This window comes from Thamnophis sirtalis, unplaced genomic scaffold, assembly GCF_051295495.1.
Source record: "Thamnophis sirtalis isolate CommonGarterSnake01/CBP01778 unplaced genomic scaffold, rThaSir2_p1.2 scaffold_2, whole genome shotgun sequence".
Classification (NCBI taxonomy): domain Eukaryota; kingdom Metazoa; phylum Chordata; class Lepidosauria; order Squamata; family Natricidae; genus Thamnophis; species Thamnophis sirtalis.
The window spans coordinates 157,706,246-157,722,321 of NW_028261382.1; the positions used below are offsets into that span (position 1 = coordinate 157,706,246).

General features: G+C 39.1%; 1 protein-coding gene across 1 annotated transcript in view; it reads right to left on the minus strand.

Annotated features, from left to right (window-relative positions):
- Positions 1–245: 245 nt before the first annotated feature.
- LOC106555761 (cadherin-19) overlaps positions 246–16,076 on the minus strand; it is a 79,422-nt gene continuing 63,591 nt past the window's right edge. The window contains exons 11-13 of the mRNA XM_087707315.1: positions 10,886–11,003; positions 2,537–2,788; positions 246–1,421 (exon numbers count right to left, since the gene is read on the minus strand). Of these exons, the coding sequence (XP_087563441.1) occupies positions 910–1,421; positions 2,537–2,788; positions 10,886–11,003 (882 nt within the window). The 3' untranslated portion in view covers positions 246–909. The remainder of the gene's footprint in view (positions 1,422–2,536; positions 2,789–10,885; positions 11,004–16,076) is intronic.

Consider the following 16,076-nt stretch of genomic DNA (forward strand, 5'->3'; position numbering starts at 1 on the left):
TGTTTTAAAATTTAATCAAATATGTAAAGTAGAATAACTTCTTTTACTTGATTCTTGAATCACAAATTCAAATATCTTGCAACTGTTCAAACTCTAATTCTAGTACAGTGATTCCACAAAATTTATTAACAATCCACATTTTTATTCTAATGTGTTTTAGGAAATAAAATAATTTATATTCTAAAAAATATGTAGAAACATAAGCAACAATCAAATGCTAAGTTATTTGTAATAGCAAACTGGTTAATTTATCTGGGGGGAAAAAGCTGTGAGATTTAAGAAAACTGTAGGAAAATATAGGAAGTTTGATCTGGGGATTTACCTATACCTGATAATGGAAAACACATATTATTTTGATCTTCCTCCAGGTTTCTAGTTCACCGACATTATTTTTCATTTTTCTAAATTCATTCATATATAATTCCATATAATTGCATTTATATTTTCAAACAAAGTGTGTGTGCATATATTAGTTTACTATGATAATAATTAAACTGTAGTCAATATATGTAAAGTTTTGTAAATAGTTCAAAAATTAAAATTCTGCACTCTAATGTCTTTCTTTTGCTGAAAACTTTCTTAGAAAATATAGATTCTGCTCCTGGTTTTAATATGGTATTTGCAAAATAAAATATACTTGTGCCTGCTAAGACCCAAAAGATAATCTGAGAGTAGCACAATTTGTTATTTATTTCAGAATCTTCTTTTTAAGAATGTGTGTGGCTGATCTCTTATTCCCATGTGCTGACATTTTTTTTCAGTTGTGATAGTGTGTATTGGAAAAGGATGTGTCAACAATAAGATTTGTGCTGAGTTTAACAGTACTTGGCACAGCCATAAATTTCTCTGTCTTCTGATTTTTTCAGATTATCCTAATCACCCTTCCAATTCTTTCCCGCTTGTTTGATATTAGCACTTCTTAACACTTAACCATTCTGCTGAACTGTGACCATTCATGCTTCCTGGACTTTTGACTTGAGGTCTTAGTTCAACAAGGTAATCATAATGGTCATTCATAAATGATCCTACTGAGTTTGATTCCAATGAACTAAGGGACCCAGCCAATGAACCTGTTCCTTCAAAAGCAAAAATCTGGAGGGAATCATAAGGAGGAACATCTGGATCACAATTGGCTTCTTCTAGCTTTTGATTAATGAATTCCCGGAATATTGCACTTTCTGGACCAACTTGAAGAGATTGCCTGTAAAGGCTCTGGATTTCTGTTGTAATATTTCTTCGTGGCTTGTGAGGTCGCAGAACAGTTTGTGGTCTCAGTGCCGAAATATCAAAAGCTTCAGTGTCCTGTTCTCCACCGCCTTCATCATCATACTTGAAAATATTCTCTCTGAATATTTCTCCTTTCTCGTGAAATGCTGCTGGCTTTGTTTGGTGTTTCAAAGCCACAACTGCTAAAACAAATACTGCCAAGCAAGCAAACAAAACAGGGAAAAAAAGATTAACAAATATTTGAGAAGTCTGCAAAGAACAAACATGCAAATCCTAGCCAGCTATGCCGTTAGTTAAATTATGTCTGTGATGGAATGAGGTCATATTTTTAGGTGTCAACTGATAATCTAAGTAATGTGCAAACAGATGTTTAGATTAAATAGTGTGACTGATGAAAATGTCTAAACATAATTGATACATTATGTTGGAGCTAGATATCCTTCTGTAGAACAGAGGAGGTTAAAACTGACTTTCCATTTCTTTTTTTTCCCCTTCTGACCAACCCCCCAGTGTCCATCGAAATGAGCTTTAATGCACTGTGGACAGTGGTAAACATTATGAGTTAGCTTGGGGAAGAGATGAGCAAAGAGGTCACACTGAGAAAATCAAACCAAGGTCATTGTGGAGTGTTTGGGGCAAAATCTATCTTTCTCCACCAGTTTTCAACATTTTTTTCCTTCTGTCTTCATTCCAGTGCTACAGCCACCATGTTATTCTCCACAGGTGGGGGGAGGGTTGGGGGTTTGGGAGGGTACCACTGGAGGCTGGTAAGAAAAACAAGGGCAGAAGAGCTCAAATGTTTCATTCATCTTATGTTCTGGATCCAAGCCATGGTTTTACCAAAATAAATCTAATCCATGGTCTAATCCAGGGATATCAAACTGGATTGTTTTGAGGGCTGGATTAGCATTGTACTTCTCCTCTGTGAGCTGGTGTGGGGGGCACAGATGAGAAGGATGCCACCTGCAGCACCCTGCCAGCCAAAAGGGGCATGGGAGGGCACAGGCAGCCCCTGTTACCCATTTTCAGCTTGGATGGGCTCCTGCAGCACCCCCCGGTGTTCCGTTTTGGCTGGCAAAGTGCTGCAGAAGGCCATCCAGGCTGAAAATGGGGCATGGGGACTACAAGTGGCCTCCTATACCCAATTTTGGATGTCAGAGGCACTGCGGGCTGGTCCTTTGCTATTTCCAGGCTGGCACCATGGGCCAGATTTAAGCAGATTTAAGGTCTTGAGTTCGACCCCCTCCTGGTCTAATCAATGAAAAGGTAGCAGAGATGTATTTTGCATAAAACAGAAGAAAGAAATTACCTAATATTATAAGTAGGCAAGCCACAATAGCAACTAAAGCTTGTACGCTAATCCCCATTGAAATCAGGAATGCTCCATATCTACAGGACAAAAGGCTAACTTCTTCATTACAATCACACACAGTGACCGTTAAAGTGCTGGTGCCAGTTAGAGCAGGTATTCCATTATCCACAATTAGTATGGGCAAGAGATAAAGAAATTGTTCAGAATGATGGAACCGACTTCTTGTAGTAAAGATCCTGGCAGTGTTATCTGTAAAATAATAATAATTTTAAAAAACTATTTATCAACAGATCAGTTTCAGTGCAGAATTTCAAACTGAATTTAAAAAATGCAAATTTATATTCTTGTAAATTCTACCAATATAACAATAGTAAAAAATTAAAATGTACAGCATAACAAAACATTGACTTTCAGTTCTGCAGTATTTAATAGTTCTTCACTTTCTCTGGAAAGAGGGAGTTGTAAAAAATACTTATTTTTGCTACAATTGCATCATTTTCCACAATTCCTTACACTGTTATTGGTCTCCCCATTGTTTTTGAGGAATACATACAATTTCACACAGGCATTTTTAAACAAATGATATCTTTGCTTAGCCTGAACTCCTGAGCTTAAAATTTTGTGTTTTATTACCATTTTTAAAATGTGTTTTGGAAAATGCTTTAAACCAGACTTGAATATTATATTTATGAGTAGCTGGGGTAATGTATAAAATGGCATAACACTAATAAAGCTGTGCAGACTTTCAAAGACAGTGCTTAGAGCAAAATATTCCTTCAAAGCTGATTTGTTCAAGAACACAATTGTGTTCTGTTCCTTTTCCATAATTTTATCTGCCACATTTGGCTTCTAGGCATGATGGAGGAGACCCCAAAACAACATGAAGTGCCTTGATAAATCATAATATTGCTGCACCAATGTGAAGCAATATTTGGGCATGTACTGTACATAGGTTACAGGTAATAAAATGCTTTCATGTAGGGTGCTATCATTGACAGTTAATCATGGAACAATAACCTCAGAACTTAGAGGATTTACTGAGGTGCTTATTCCTGAGTTGTATATTAACTTAAAGCCCAAATCAGGGTTAGATATAATTACAAAATACATATTTAGCCATATAATATCAATAGTCCTGTTAGATACTAGCTTCAGCTATAATGGTTTCCACCAAGGTCCTCTGTTCTGGCGGGAACAGAGGTTTAATCTCATTGGTCGAAGGGTCTGACAGCTCCCTATAAAAGGGCTGCTGTCAGACTCAACCTTTGCTGGATTGTACATAGTTGCTATTGAGTCAATAAATAGCTGTTGTTACTGTTAGCCTGTGTGTGCCTTTCCATTACCCGATCTAACAATGGCAACGAAGGTGGGATTGGAAGGCAACTAGGTGAACCAAAAAGAGTGTAGCAATCCAGCAAAGTAAATCAAGCCCGGAGCTCAGTGCAGCTTTGAGCAGCCATTTTTGAGCGGCAAATTCAAAACACATTCAGAACATAAAATGGCCATGCACGCCCCACTGACTCCGTATGACCCAGTCACTGAGCACTGGGACTCGTATATGCTGAGGTTCAACTGCTTCCTCGAAGCCAACAACCTCATGGGCCTTTCTGAAGGCTGCAAGAAGAACATGTCCCTCGGTTACTGTGGACAGGAAGTGTTCGAAACTGCCAAAGACCTGTCAGAACCAATGCCACTACAATCGGTCACTTGGTCGATTGCTCCAGCAGACACTGAGGACTCACTACACTCCCAAGCCATCTAAGCACATCCGCTGGCACAAATTTAATATTCGCAACCAGAAGGGCAGCAAATCAATCAATGAGTATGTCGTGGCGCTACAAAAGGCCGCAGCGTACTGCGAGTTCCGAGACCTTGACAAGCTTATTCTTGACTGCATCATATGTGGTGTGCGAGACATTAATTTACAGAGGAGGTTACTCTCCAAATCTAACCTCACTCTACAAATTGCCTTGGACAAAGCCAGGGCATCAGAATCGGCCGTCAAGTCAACAGAAACCCTGCAGTACCAAAGCACTCCACAAGACGCGTGAAAGAACACATGCGTTCATCGCAAGGCTGCAGAGGCTGAGAGCTCAGAAGGTGAAGAAGATGACAGCTGCCGCATGTGCAGTAGCCACACCAAGCCGGCACGCAAATTCGAACAGCATTTCACACCTTGCACTAGCTGCGGAGGAGACCATGCCCAATTAGCTTGCCATTTTCGTGACGCTATTTTACAGCGCTGCGAGTGGAGGGGGCACATCGCCAAAGTTTGCAGAAGCGAGCACCTTACGCCGACCTGGCAGCCAAGAAGCTGATCCAACAACCAGCGGAGGCCCAACCAAAGGGCATGGCAGAAGCCACCATGGCACTCAGAAGGCGACACCAGAGTCACCTACCACACCTCAATTGGCCAAGTCCGCACTAGGCAGCGAAAAAAGCTGAAGGTCACAGTCCTCATCGAGGGCTCTCCAGTGCGAGATGGAGATTGACACATGGTCATCACTGACCATCATGCCATGGTCTACACTCAAGCGGGGTATCCCTAGCCTGAAGAAGCAGCATCTATGTGCCCCTGACATCCGCCTCTGTGATTACCAGGGGAACTGAGTCCCCATCATGGGCCAGGGCACCTTCTGGGTGCAATTCAAGAAATACAGTGGCCAGCTCCCAATGACGGTGGTCAGTGGTGACCTGCAGAGCCCTGGGGCTTGACTGGTTCAAAGCCCTGGGCCTAGAAGTGACCTGTATCAATGCCTTGAAAGACAAGAGTGCTGAAGCAATTTTTAAGGAGTTCAAGGACAACTTTGGCACCGGTCTGGGTAAGTATGTGGGGACTCCAATCTCTTTTAATTTGGACTCCAACATAGCCCACATAAGGCTAAAAACCAGGAGAGTACCTTTCGCTCTCCGTCCCAAAATTGATCTGGAAATTAACAAGCTTGTAGGCCAGGAAATCCTAGAGCTGGTTGATCATGCATGCTGTGACACCCCTATAGTGACACCTGTCAAATCTGGCGGGTCTGCCCACATTTGCGCAGACTACAAATGCACAATCAATATAGTGTTACAGCAAAGTGCTTACCGTGTACCAATTGTACAGCACCTACTACATTCTTTAGGTCCCGGCAAAGTATTCACTAAATTGGACGTGCATCAGGCATACCAACAATTGCCACTACGGTGGAGGCCAAAACTATTGTGACATACAGGGGTGCATTCAAATGTCTCCGCCTGCAATTTGAAGTTAGTATCTCCCCTGGACTGTTCCAAAGTGTCATGGGACGGCTTTTGCAGGGGATTCCAGGTGTTGTACACTATTTTGACGACATATTGGTATCAGCTGCAAATGAGGTACAACTATTCAAAGGTTTATGAACTGTTTTGGCTAGAATTAGAGACAAAGGCCTCTGTCTCAAAAAAGTAAAATGCCAAATTAATGTGCCAAGGGTTGAATTCTTAGGGTACCTAATTGACAGCTCTGGGATTCACCTGACCCTGACCATGAGAAAAATTAACGCAATTCAGGATGCCCCTACACCTTGCAATCAAACCAAGCTACAGGTGTTCCTCGGGTTCCTTAATTTCTACAGCGTTGCTGAGCCCTTACATCATCTCCTGGCAAAGAATGCGAAGTGGTCCTGGGGCAGAGCCAAGGCTGCCGCATTTGCCATGGTAAAAAGACTTCTCTCAGCAGACACATTCATGGTGCAGTACAGCCAGACCCTGCCATTGGTGCTGACTTGCAACACTTCCCCGTTTGGCATCGGAGCCGTCCTCAGCCACCACATGCCCAACGGAACCGAGGCTCCCATAGCCTTTTACTCTAGGACCTTGTCCGCTGCTGAGCGAAACTACAGCCAGCTGGACCGTGAGGCTTTGGCTGCAGTGGCTGGAGTAAAAAGGTTCCATGAGTACCTATACAGCCATGATTTCGAACTAATTATGGATCATAAACCGCTACTGGGTTTGCTGGCTGGGGACTGACCTACTCCTGTGTCATTATCACCGCAGATGACCAGATGGACCATTTTCTTAGCTGCCTACTCCTACTGCCTCGTCCACTGACCAGGCTCCACTTTGGGGCACGCCAACGCTTTTAGCCACAGCCTGTCACCAGAACTTCTTGCTGACCCTACCCCTGAGACACCAGTCTAGGGTGCACATTGATTTTGCTGGCCCAGTTCATGGCCAGACATTCCTCATAGTTGTGAATGCCTACTCAAAATGGCTAGAGGTAGTTCTAATGACCTCCACTATGGCAGAAGTGGTCATCAAGGTACTACGGAGACTTTTCTCCACACATGGCCTGCCCAACATCCTGGTCTCTGACAACGGGCCCCAATTCATGGCCATGCAGTTTGAAACCTTCTTAGCAGCACAGGGAATCAGACATGCCCTGGTCGCACCATTCCATCCGGCCTCCAATGGTCAAGCAGAGAGAATGGTGAGATCTGCAAAAGAAGCCCTATCTAGGATGGGCCCGGGAGATTGGCAAACATGGGTTGACCACTATTTGCTAATTCAGCATATCACACCCAGTGCCACTACAGGGAGAAGCCCTCCGAGCTTCTCATGGGTCGCCGGCTAAGGTCCCACTTAGACCGGCTACACCCAAACTATTCTGCTGCATCGCCCCCTGACTCCACGAGCAAAATTTGGAATTTTAGCATAGGGGATTCAGTTTACGCCCACAACTATGCCGGATGAACTTTGTGGATTCCTGCCACAGTTATAGGCATCACTGGGCCTCGCGCTTATCTTGTAGAGTTCGAGGACGGTTGGAATTGGAGAAGGCACATTGACCAATTCCGTGGCTGCCTCTCCAACTCCAACCGTCCTCGAGCTCTACAAGATAAGCGCGAGGCCCAGTGATGCCTATAACTGTGGCAGGAATCCACAAAGCAACCAGAGGTAACTCCTGCACGAGTTAGCCAAAGCCCTACCCAAACAGAGCAAGGACACATTCTGTCCACAGGCAGCTCAAGCCCGAGGGTACCGGGGAACTTATCTGGTTGTGTTGCAGGCCCACAGGGAGCTCTGAGCGAACTGGCTCTAGAAGCTCCAGTCATGACCTGTGAAAGGTTCCAGGAGCTTCCACCAAGTGGAGTTGCAGAGCAAACAGGTCCGTCCGACCTGTCCAAAGAACACCCTCCGACTGAACTGCGCAGGTCAGGCAGAGCTACCAAAAAGCCCGCCTACATGCGTCACTACATAACCAGTAGGATTACTCCATCTAAGAGGGGAGGGGTGTTAGATACTAGCTTCAGCTATAATGGTTTCCACCAAGGTCATCTGTTCCGGCGGGAACAGAGGTTTAATCTCATTGGTCGAAGGTAGCAGTATCACCTTCTCTATAAAATGGATGCTGTCAGACTCAACCTTTGCTGGATTGTACATAGTTGCTACTGAGTTAATAAAGAGCTGTTGTTACCATTAGCCTATGTGTGTTCCAATCTAACAAGTCCTTTAGGAAATTATACTTAAATACGATGGGTTTGGAATTCAGGATACCATATTTTCAAGTCCAAAAGTAAACATGTCACTTCTTATTTATACCACCGTGAACTTTCCAGAAGTTAGCTTTATTGATTTATTCAGTTAGCCAGAACATTTATTATAATTAGCAAAGTAAATATGAGCAATGTATGCTTTGGCTGAATTAGAAATAGCTCTTCTTCTAAGTCTCTGCCGGCTACCTTTAGTGACCTTTGCTGTAATTTTTATCAGCTGTTCAATTTAGATTTTCCCTTCAGATTTTTTAAAATTAGTATCCCCTACATTATTCTTTCTCAGTTTTCAGGATCCATATGCTGCATATCACCACAGCACAGAAAAGTCATCCCCATGATAACATCAGTAGAAAGAAGTAAAAAAAGTTATATAATTATGAATTTCATTTCTTTCGCCTTCATTTCATTTTTAGCAAATGCAGCTTAAGCATTTATTAATATTACACCTTTACTTCATTTTAAATCCAGCCTCTTTGCTTTTGTATATGCTTTTCTAATAACACTCAGCACTTGGCAGCTTTACCAGATAATAGAAAGGTCTTTACTTTGAAAATTTCTCATATTTAGATAGCAACTATGAACCTTTCAAATAGATTTCTACGCATTTAAAAAAAAAACCAAGAACCTGAACTAAAGATTTATAAAATAGCTCTTAAAATAAGAGGCTAATCAATTATACTTTTCAATGATGCCAAGTATATCTCAATAATTTATTGGAGGTCCTACCAAGCACCTCATTTTCAGACATTCCTGTGTAGATTTTTTTTTCTATCAAAAGAAAGTTGACCACAACTCTTTTTCCTTTATATTTGATAAACAGATAGTATTGAGTTACCATAGGTAAATAAGTTAAGGGACAGAAAAATTAAAGGAGAAAGGATGAATAAACAGATTATGTCTAGCAGAGGAAAGAACAGGTGCACAAAAATGATTTTTGGGGGGCCTATAGTTGGCTTCAGATCAAGTACAGTTTTTTATACTAATGGTTATTACTTCAGCTCATGGATAATGTAAGCTTCTTTATGTAGGAAAACTATGTGCTCTAAACTTACTATCACTGACTTATCTGCACTCTTGCCTACTAAAAAATAGGCCTAATAATAAATGCTGTTTAGAAAGCCAGAGATCATGTACCCAGCTTAACCAGTATCTTAAGCCATATATGACCCAGTCACAAAGACTTAGCCTCTGTTTTTTAAAAAAACCAACAACACAGGAGAGAACAGATAATATTTCTTAGCTAGGAATTCCTCGGGGGATTACAATCTTATAATTTAAAGCAAAGGATAACAAAACCGAACAGAGTTTATGACTTTATAGTAGAGATGACCTAGAGCTTAGAGAAAATAGTGGAAATAAATTTGAGGAATAAAAAATAGAATGCTGGTTATAACAAACCAGATGAAAATTATTGGGAGATCTGGTACTTTTTCTTGTCACCTCTCATTCTTCAATGGATAATTTCTTCTCTGGTTGTCTGTTTTTTACTATCAATCACACTGCACAACATTTTACAATCAAAGCTCTTCCAATAACTCAAGTCAGCTTGTAAATGCATAGCCCTTTGATGACCTTCTAGCCACTAGATAATTATTTCAGGTGGTGAGAATTTACTGTGATATGAACAGTCTCTCAAAATAGATCACTGAAATCTCGAACACCATTTTTAAATGTCTTATTTAAAGATTGAGGTTTATTTAGTTAGTTAGTTTGTCAAACACATATGAGATAACAGGTTTAAGTATAAACATGGACACGAACACAGGAAATGGGTGCGAATAAATGGGGACAATAAGACAGGGACGGTAGGCACACTGGTGCACTTATGCATGCCCTGTTACAGACTTCTTACAAATGGGGTGAGGTCCAAGGTAGACAGTTTAAGGTTAAAGTTATGGGGGTTTGGGGGAAGAAACCATAGAGTCAGGTAGAACATTCCAGACATTGACCACTCTGTTGCTGAAGTCAATCACGTTTGGAGTGCTTTACTTTATTAGCAGAAGATCCACTATTGTTACCATTATTAACAAAATATGTCCACTAAGACATCCCACATCTCCTATGGACTACCACAACAGCCATATCCACTGTGGGGCAAAATAGTCTTCAAGATAAGGACGGCTACGAAGATGTCCACAGCCAGCAGCAATGTCACTGCCAAGGACACCATGTATGGCAATAGTGACCCCCAAAGGCAAAGAGGAAGAGAGGCTGACAGTTGTCAGGCCTCATAATCTGGAGATGGATTAGGCCCACGGATTAGATGCAATGAAGCAAGCAAAGAGGAAATGGAAACAGCCTCTTCGAAACAGCTGAGTAGGGTACTTAGTTGAGTGCCACCCAGCAGGGAATATGGCTGAGGAACAAAAGCAGGACTATAACAGTGTTCAGGATGACCAAGTAAATGGGAAAGAGAGGGTGCCAGGGACAGTAGCCAAAAGAGATTACTCAATGACAGTTCCTGCAATTGGCACACAGCAAAGAGAAGTTTTCAAAGGACCATCAACAGAAAGTGCATAGAGAAGAGATCTTTAATGGTCATCAGGAGTCTATGGACATTCTCAATCTCCAGGTGATGGTTGCCCCAAAGGTGTTTTCCAAAAGGACTTTAATTGGACTTTTTTTTTCCTCTTTGAGGAGATGTATCTCAGGCTGTGATTCTGAGCCATGACAGCTACTAATGTTAACAGAAGGGAGAACTCAGAGTAGTGGTGCCCTTGGAGGCCATTTTTCAAAGTAAGCAAAACATTCCTTTGATATGAACATTCTGTTTCTAATCTAATAATGAAAAAGAAATGAATTCAAATATCCCAAAACCATGTTTAATACCTACTTTCATTATCTTCAAGTTCAAAACGGGAACCGTTTTTGCTCTCTTCCGTCAAATAGAATGAAAAATTATGGTTTTCCATAGCATCATCTTTATCTACTGCACTGATTGTTTGGATGAGCTGGAAACAAAAATCAATAAACAACGTGTTTAGTGCCAAAGATTATTGCTTGGCTTTTAATGCAATGGGTCACAACTGCAGGCAATATATTCTATTCAATTAACAAAGTTTGTCTCTAAAGGGCAGGAAATGTTTTTAATTGCTGTTACAAACTGACATTATTTAATTCAACCTTTTTTAGGGGCGTTGGTTTTTTTTAAAACAAAATGCCTTACAATTATGCCACTTGATTTTGTATTGATTGGAAGAAGATAAGCACTAAATTTTGATAATTTAGTAATGCAAATTACTTTTAAAATAGCAATGAAAAGGTTAACTAAAGTTTCCATAAGCAACAAAGAGGGACAGGAAAAGGAATGAATAAAGTATTTTACTCTTTGTTTTTCAAGATGAAAAGTATAACTTTATATGTTTGAACATAACCTTCAATATCTATTTCTTTCCTGTGCAGAAACCTCATTGGCAGCACTTAAATGATGTATTATGGTAGTTGCGACCCAAAGAATGTGACAGGTACATGTGCTGGATTGTTGATTCTTTGAGATTGTAACAGATTGAATATGGGAACACTCAATTGTTTTTTCAAAGAAGGAAAATATTCCTCACTGACAAACATATCAAACTAAATTGCCATGTGTAAGAAAAGTAAAAATTAGCATATTTGCATTAAAAAAGGGATAAATTTTACATCTCATAAACATGTCATGTTACAATTGCCATAATAACCCATTATTTCCATGGCAGGAAAAAAATGCTACTATTGTCAGTAAAAGTTGTTTACTGCCTCACACACTATTTTGAAAACACTCTTTAATTTCCCATTTCAATTCAATTTTATAAAGCACCCCTTAATAATTAACCAGTTGGCTAAAACCAGATTTATGCATATTTCCATTAATGTTTTAAAATTGTTTTCCCTCTTTTTTCCTTAAAAAAAAGGAGCAATACCTTGACTTTGTCATCATGTCCCATAGTATTTAAGAAGTGCACATTTCTTGTTATGCCTGACATAAAAGAATTATTATGATTAAATCAGTGACATACATTTAGTTCAGCCATCACCCATGGAAAAATATGCCTTGGAATAGCATATTTTGGAAACGCAGGCACTTAAGTATTAGTATGATATATTGTGCCTTGGGGCTAAATCAGCAAATTTCAATTAGACTATTGTATGAATGAAATTGTTGATTCAGCTTAACAGGATTGCAATAGGTGGCAGTCCAACTTCCCTCTCTCAGTATTACTCTTATGGATGTTCTAAGGAGCATTTCCTGTTGCTATAGTTGCACGAATAATAGTGTTGGAAGGGACTTTGGTGGTCTTCTAGTCCAACCCTATACCACTTCCGATAAATGGTTGCCCAATCTCTTCTTAAAAAACGTTCACTGTTGAAGCACCACAACTTCTGAAAGCAAGTCATTCCAAATATTAACTGTTTTAACTGTCAGAAAAATTATCCTTAGTTCCACGTTGCTTTTCTCTTTGATTAGTTTCCATCCATTACTCTACTTTAAAGATGTGATAAAAGAAACATTTTACACACAATATAAGTTTTATGGTTGATGCATGTTTTCCATACTTTTTCTTCCTTTAATATATTCCTATATTCCAGCTGGCTGGAGAATTCTGGGTATTGAAGTCCACAAGTCTTAAAGTTGCCAAGTTTGGGAACCACTGCTATATATCAATATATATAGGAATTATATATATTTAATTATAAATATAACTTATAATTTAGCTATAATATAAAGAACCTTACCTCATACACTGAGAAACAAACACCAATTTCTCAGGGTTTAAATAAGGAGGATGTAGATGTGCTAATCTTTTCTATGTGCTCATGTTTTCTTAGTGTTTTACCAATGGTGTATAGATAGCTATAGACAGTAAATGTCAGACATTCAACTGTTTTGTCTCCTATATTTTAACTTATCCTAGAAAAGCTTCATCTCATAAAGCAAGATACAATTAAATTAATACATGCATCGAATATTTATTTGTCTATTTGGTATGCATGTGTATAGATAAAACATTTGGGGCAGAATCCAGCAAAATCAATGAGTTTCTAAAAATATGAATTCTGGTGTTGTGGCTGAATTAAAAGTGGAAAAATCATCTAGAGATGTACATAGTAAGATATTTTTGGCACTTTCTTAGTTTCTTAAAGCAGAAGTGGAGCCATAGTTTATTGGCTGAATATGTGATTTTCATACAAAATACCCCAGATTCAATTTCCTGCATCTCCAAACTGAGCTGGGGAAAAAAAACCATCTTCCCAGCAACCTTGGATAACAGCTGCCAGCCATTAACTACCTAGGATTAGATGGACCATTGGCAGCTTTCCATGTTCCTAATTTGGCATCTAACGGCCAAAGGAGGAGGGAATTGCTTAGTAAACAGCTGGATTTCCTTGCATCTTTCCTCAGATTTAAAGCTTCTACTGGCAATATAAGAAGAAAAAGAAAATTGTCTATTTTCTAATTCAAAGGAGCTAATGACACTGAATAAATAATGACACCATTGGGTTTGAGTCAGGAAATTGGTGATGAAAGAAGGTTAAGTCCCCACTTTGCAGATTGAACTGGTCTATAGTCTTGGATATTCCACATTGTGTTCAGTTTGGTCTTAGATTAATTACTTAAATTTAGCAAATGATTAGCTCTTCCATAGGCTGGATTTTAAAAACAACAGTATTGCACTAATTATATTTGGATCAAGGTTTAGAATGCAAAAGTACCGTAATATAGTTAGTTTATATTTTGGAAACCCAGCATCTGCAGTTGGCTTATTGATTGTAATCTAATTGCTAAGAACTGTGTTGTATCAAGCCTCATTAATCTGAAAACTGAAATTATCTACAAGGCATTGAAAAAGACAACTGGGTACCTGCCTAACATTTGCTTAAATGGACTATGTGTTTGCAATAGTAATTTAACACTCTGGGAAGGCTATTCCTACTGATGCCGGCTAGAGATATTTTCTCACATTTATTTCTACATGCTGTCATTCAAACGGATAAAAGGCAATTTGCATTCAAAATTGTTTTGAGAGAGTAGAGAAATTTGGAAACACTTTATGGTTAGAGTAGAATTTTGCCCCGATTTAGCAAGGAGATGGCACTGTATCTGTTGTCCTTTACTTTGTCCTTGTCTCTTCATCAGTTTACATAAGCCTCTATTCTTCTCACACTTCCAGTAAATCCTAAAGGAAATTATCATGGTGGAAGAGCTATGATTAGGCTTTTTCAATAATGATATTCTCAGACAAATTTGGAGAAATTGTCACCCCAATATCTTTGCCCACAAGTTTGGAAAAGAGTTTGGACAGGATGAGTGGCCTATCTTTAATATCTACCATCCCAAAGAGCAAACAGATGCATCATGCAGGTACTTAGGAGAATGATGAAAAAGCCACATTTTAAAAATATGTGATCAGAATTGTTTTTAAATGCCAGAAAAGAAAGGATGTTCTATTTCTACTTCCAAAATAAATAAATCTGTCTGGACACTTGATTTGACAAGGTGGGGTGATGGAATATCACCAGTTGACCTAGATTTAAACATGATGAAACCCTAAGATTTGAGAAGCTAAAGGGGCTCTGCATGCAAGTACCACAAACAACTGAAATCAACAAGGATGCTACCAAAATGCATAATGTATCCATAGTTGAGTGAGAGACAGGTCTCTTTGATTAGAAAATATGAATGCATGCAGAAACAAAGCATAATGTAATTAATGAGAATCATGATGGATTGATTGATATATGAGTGGTGTGAGGGCCTAGAGGTGGAGCTCTTGTCTCACAATCAGGAGGCTGTGAGTTCAATCCTAGGTAGATGCTGATATTTCTCTCTCTGGGCACGTTGAGAATATATCTGCTGAATATATTAGGAAGGGCATCCAGCCAGTAAACAGCTCCATTCAGTTGCCCAGACTCCACCCCACAAGGGATTATGGGATCATTAAAAGATGATGATAGATTAATATATAGAAATATGCATATATGAAACTAAAACAAAATTGTAATAAATGGAAAAGAATCTTGAATGTTCAAACCCTCCCGCAGATTGTAACTCCCTAAGCCGTACATTGTTTAGTTTATGCCTAGAACTTGCTCTAATAACCTTGGAGTATGGACTACTATCAGGAAACCTTGGAGTATAGGCTAATATCATATTCAGTGCTGTCAACTAAGGTACATAGTCCTTAGCAGAGACAATAATCAACCTTTGTTTACTGAAAGCAAAGTATATAGAATCAGTTCTTCAGGAGATGATGGCGCTCGCTATATTATAGATTATGGGCTAGGTTTTAGGTGGCTGCTTAAACCACATCTTCCTTTTGTACTAAGGATAAGAAAAACAGCTTAATTCAGATAGTGTCCTTTAGAGTAATGACATTGATAATGTTCTTCAATGAACCTGGAGTAAAGCTTACTGTACTGGATGAATGGGGTGATTTCTATAATAGTGTTTGAGTTTGGAAGTTTGATTTGTTCCAGCTCTAGAGAATTCTAGATATATTAAAAAAAATATTCTGATAGTTCTTTTATAGACTTTTTTGCATTTTAATATTGCATTTATTCAATTCATTTTTCTTGCATAATTGCATTTTTCCTATATGTTCTCCCCTCAGTAACTCAGGGGAGGAAAGCTATTTATATATGTGAAGAAGAGAACAACAAAGTGAATCTTCAATATGGCTTTCATTTATTCAGAAAGCTCCTCCATTTTATATATTAAAACATTTCACTTAAACTGTTATTGTTTATAGTATTTAGGATATTTTTTGAAAGGGAGCTTATGTCAAGTCAGCAGGCCTCATTTTTATTATAATTGCTGATTTATGCTAAGTGTTAAGTAAATAAGTGTTGTTTTACCATTTCTGACTGAAAGTGCACACTTTCACCCACTTTACAATACATTAAATTGAGTAAATTGCCATATTAAATTCAATCCACAGATGATCCTCAAATTGCAGGGATTTGTGTCAAAATAAATATGTACAAATGTGGAAAGACACAGATAAATTCAATGTTTTGTGTTCAGCTGGATTCTTGCATTTGAGCAA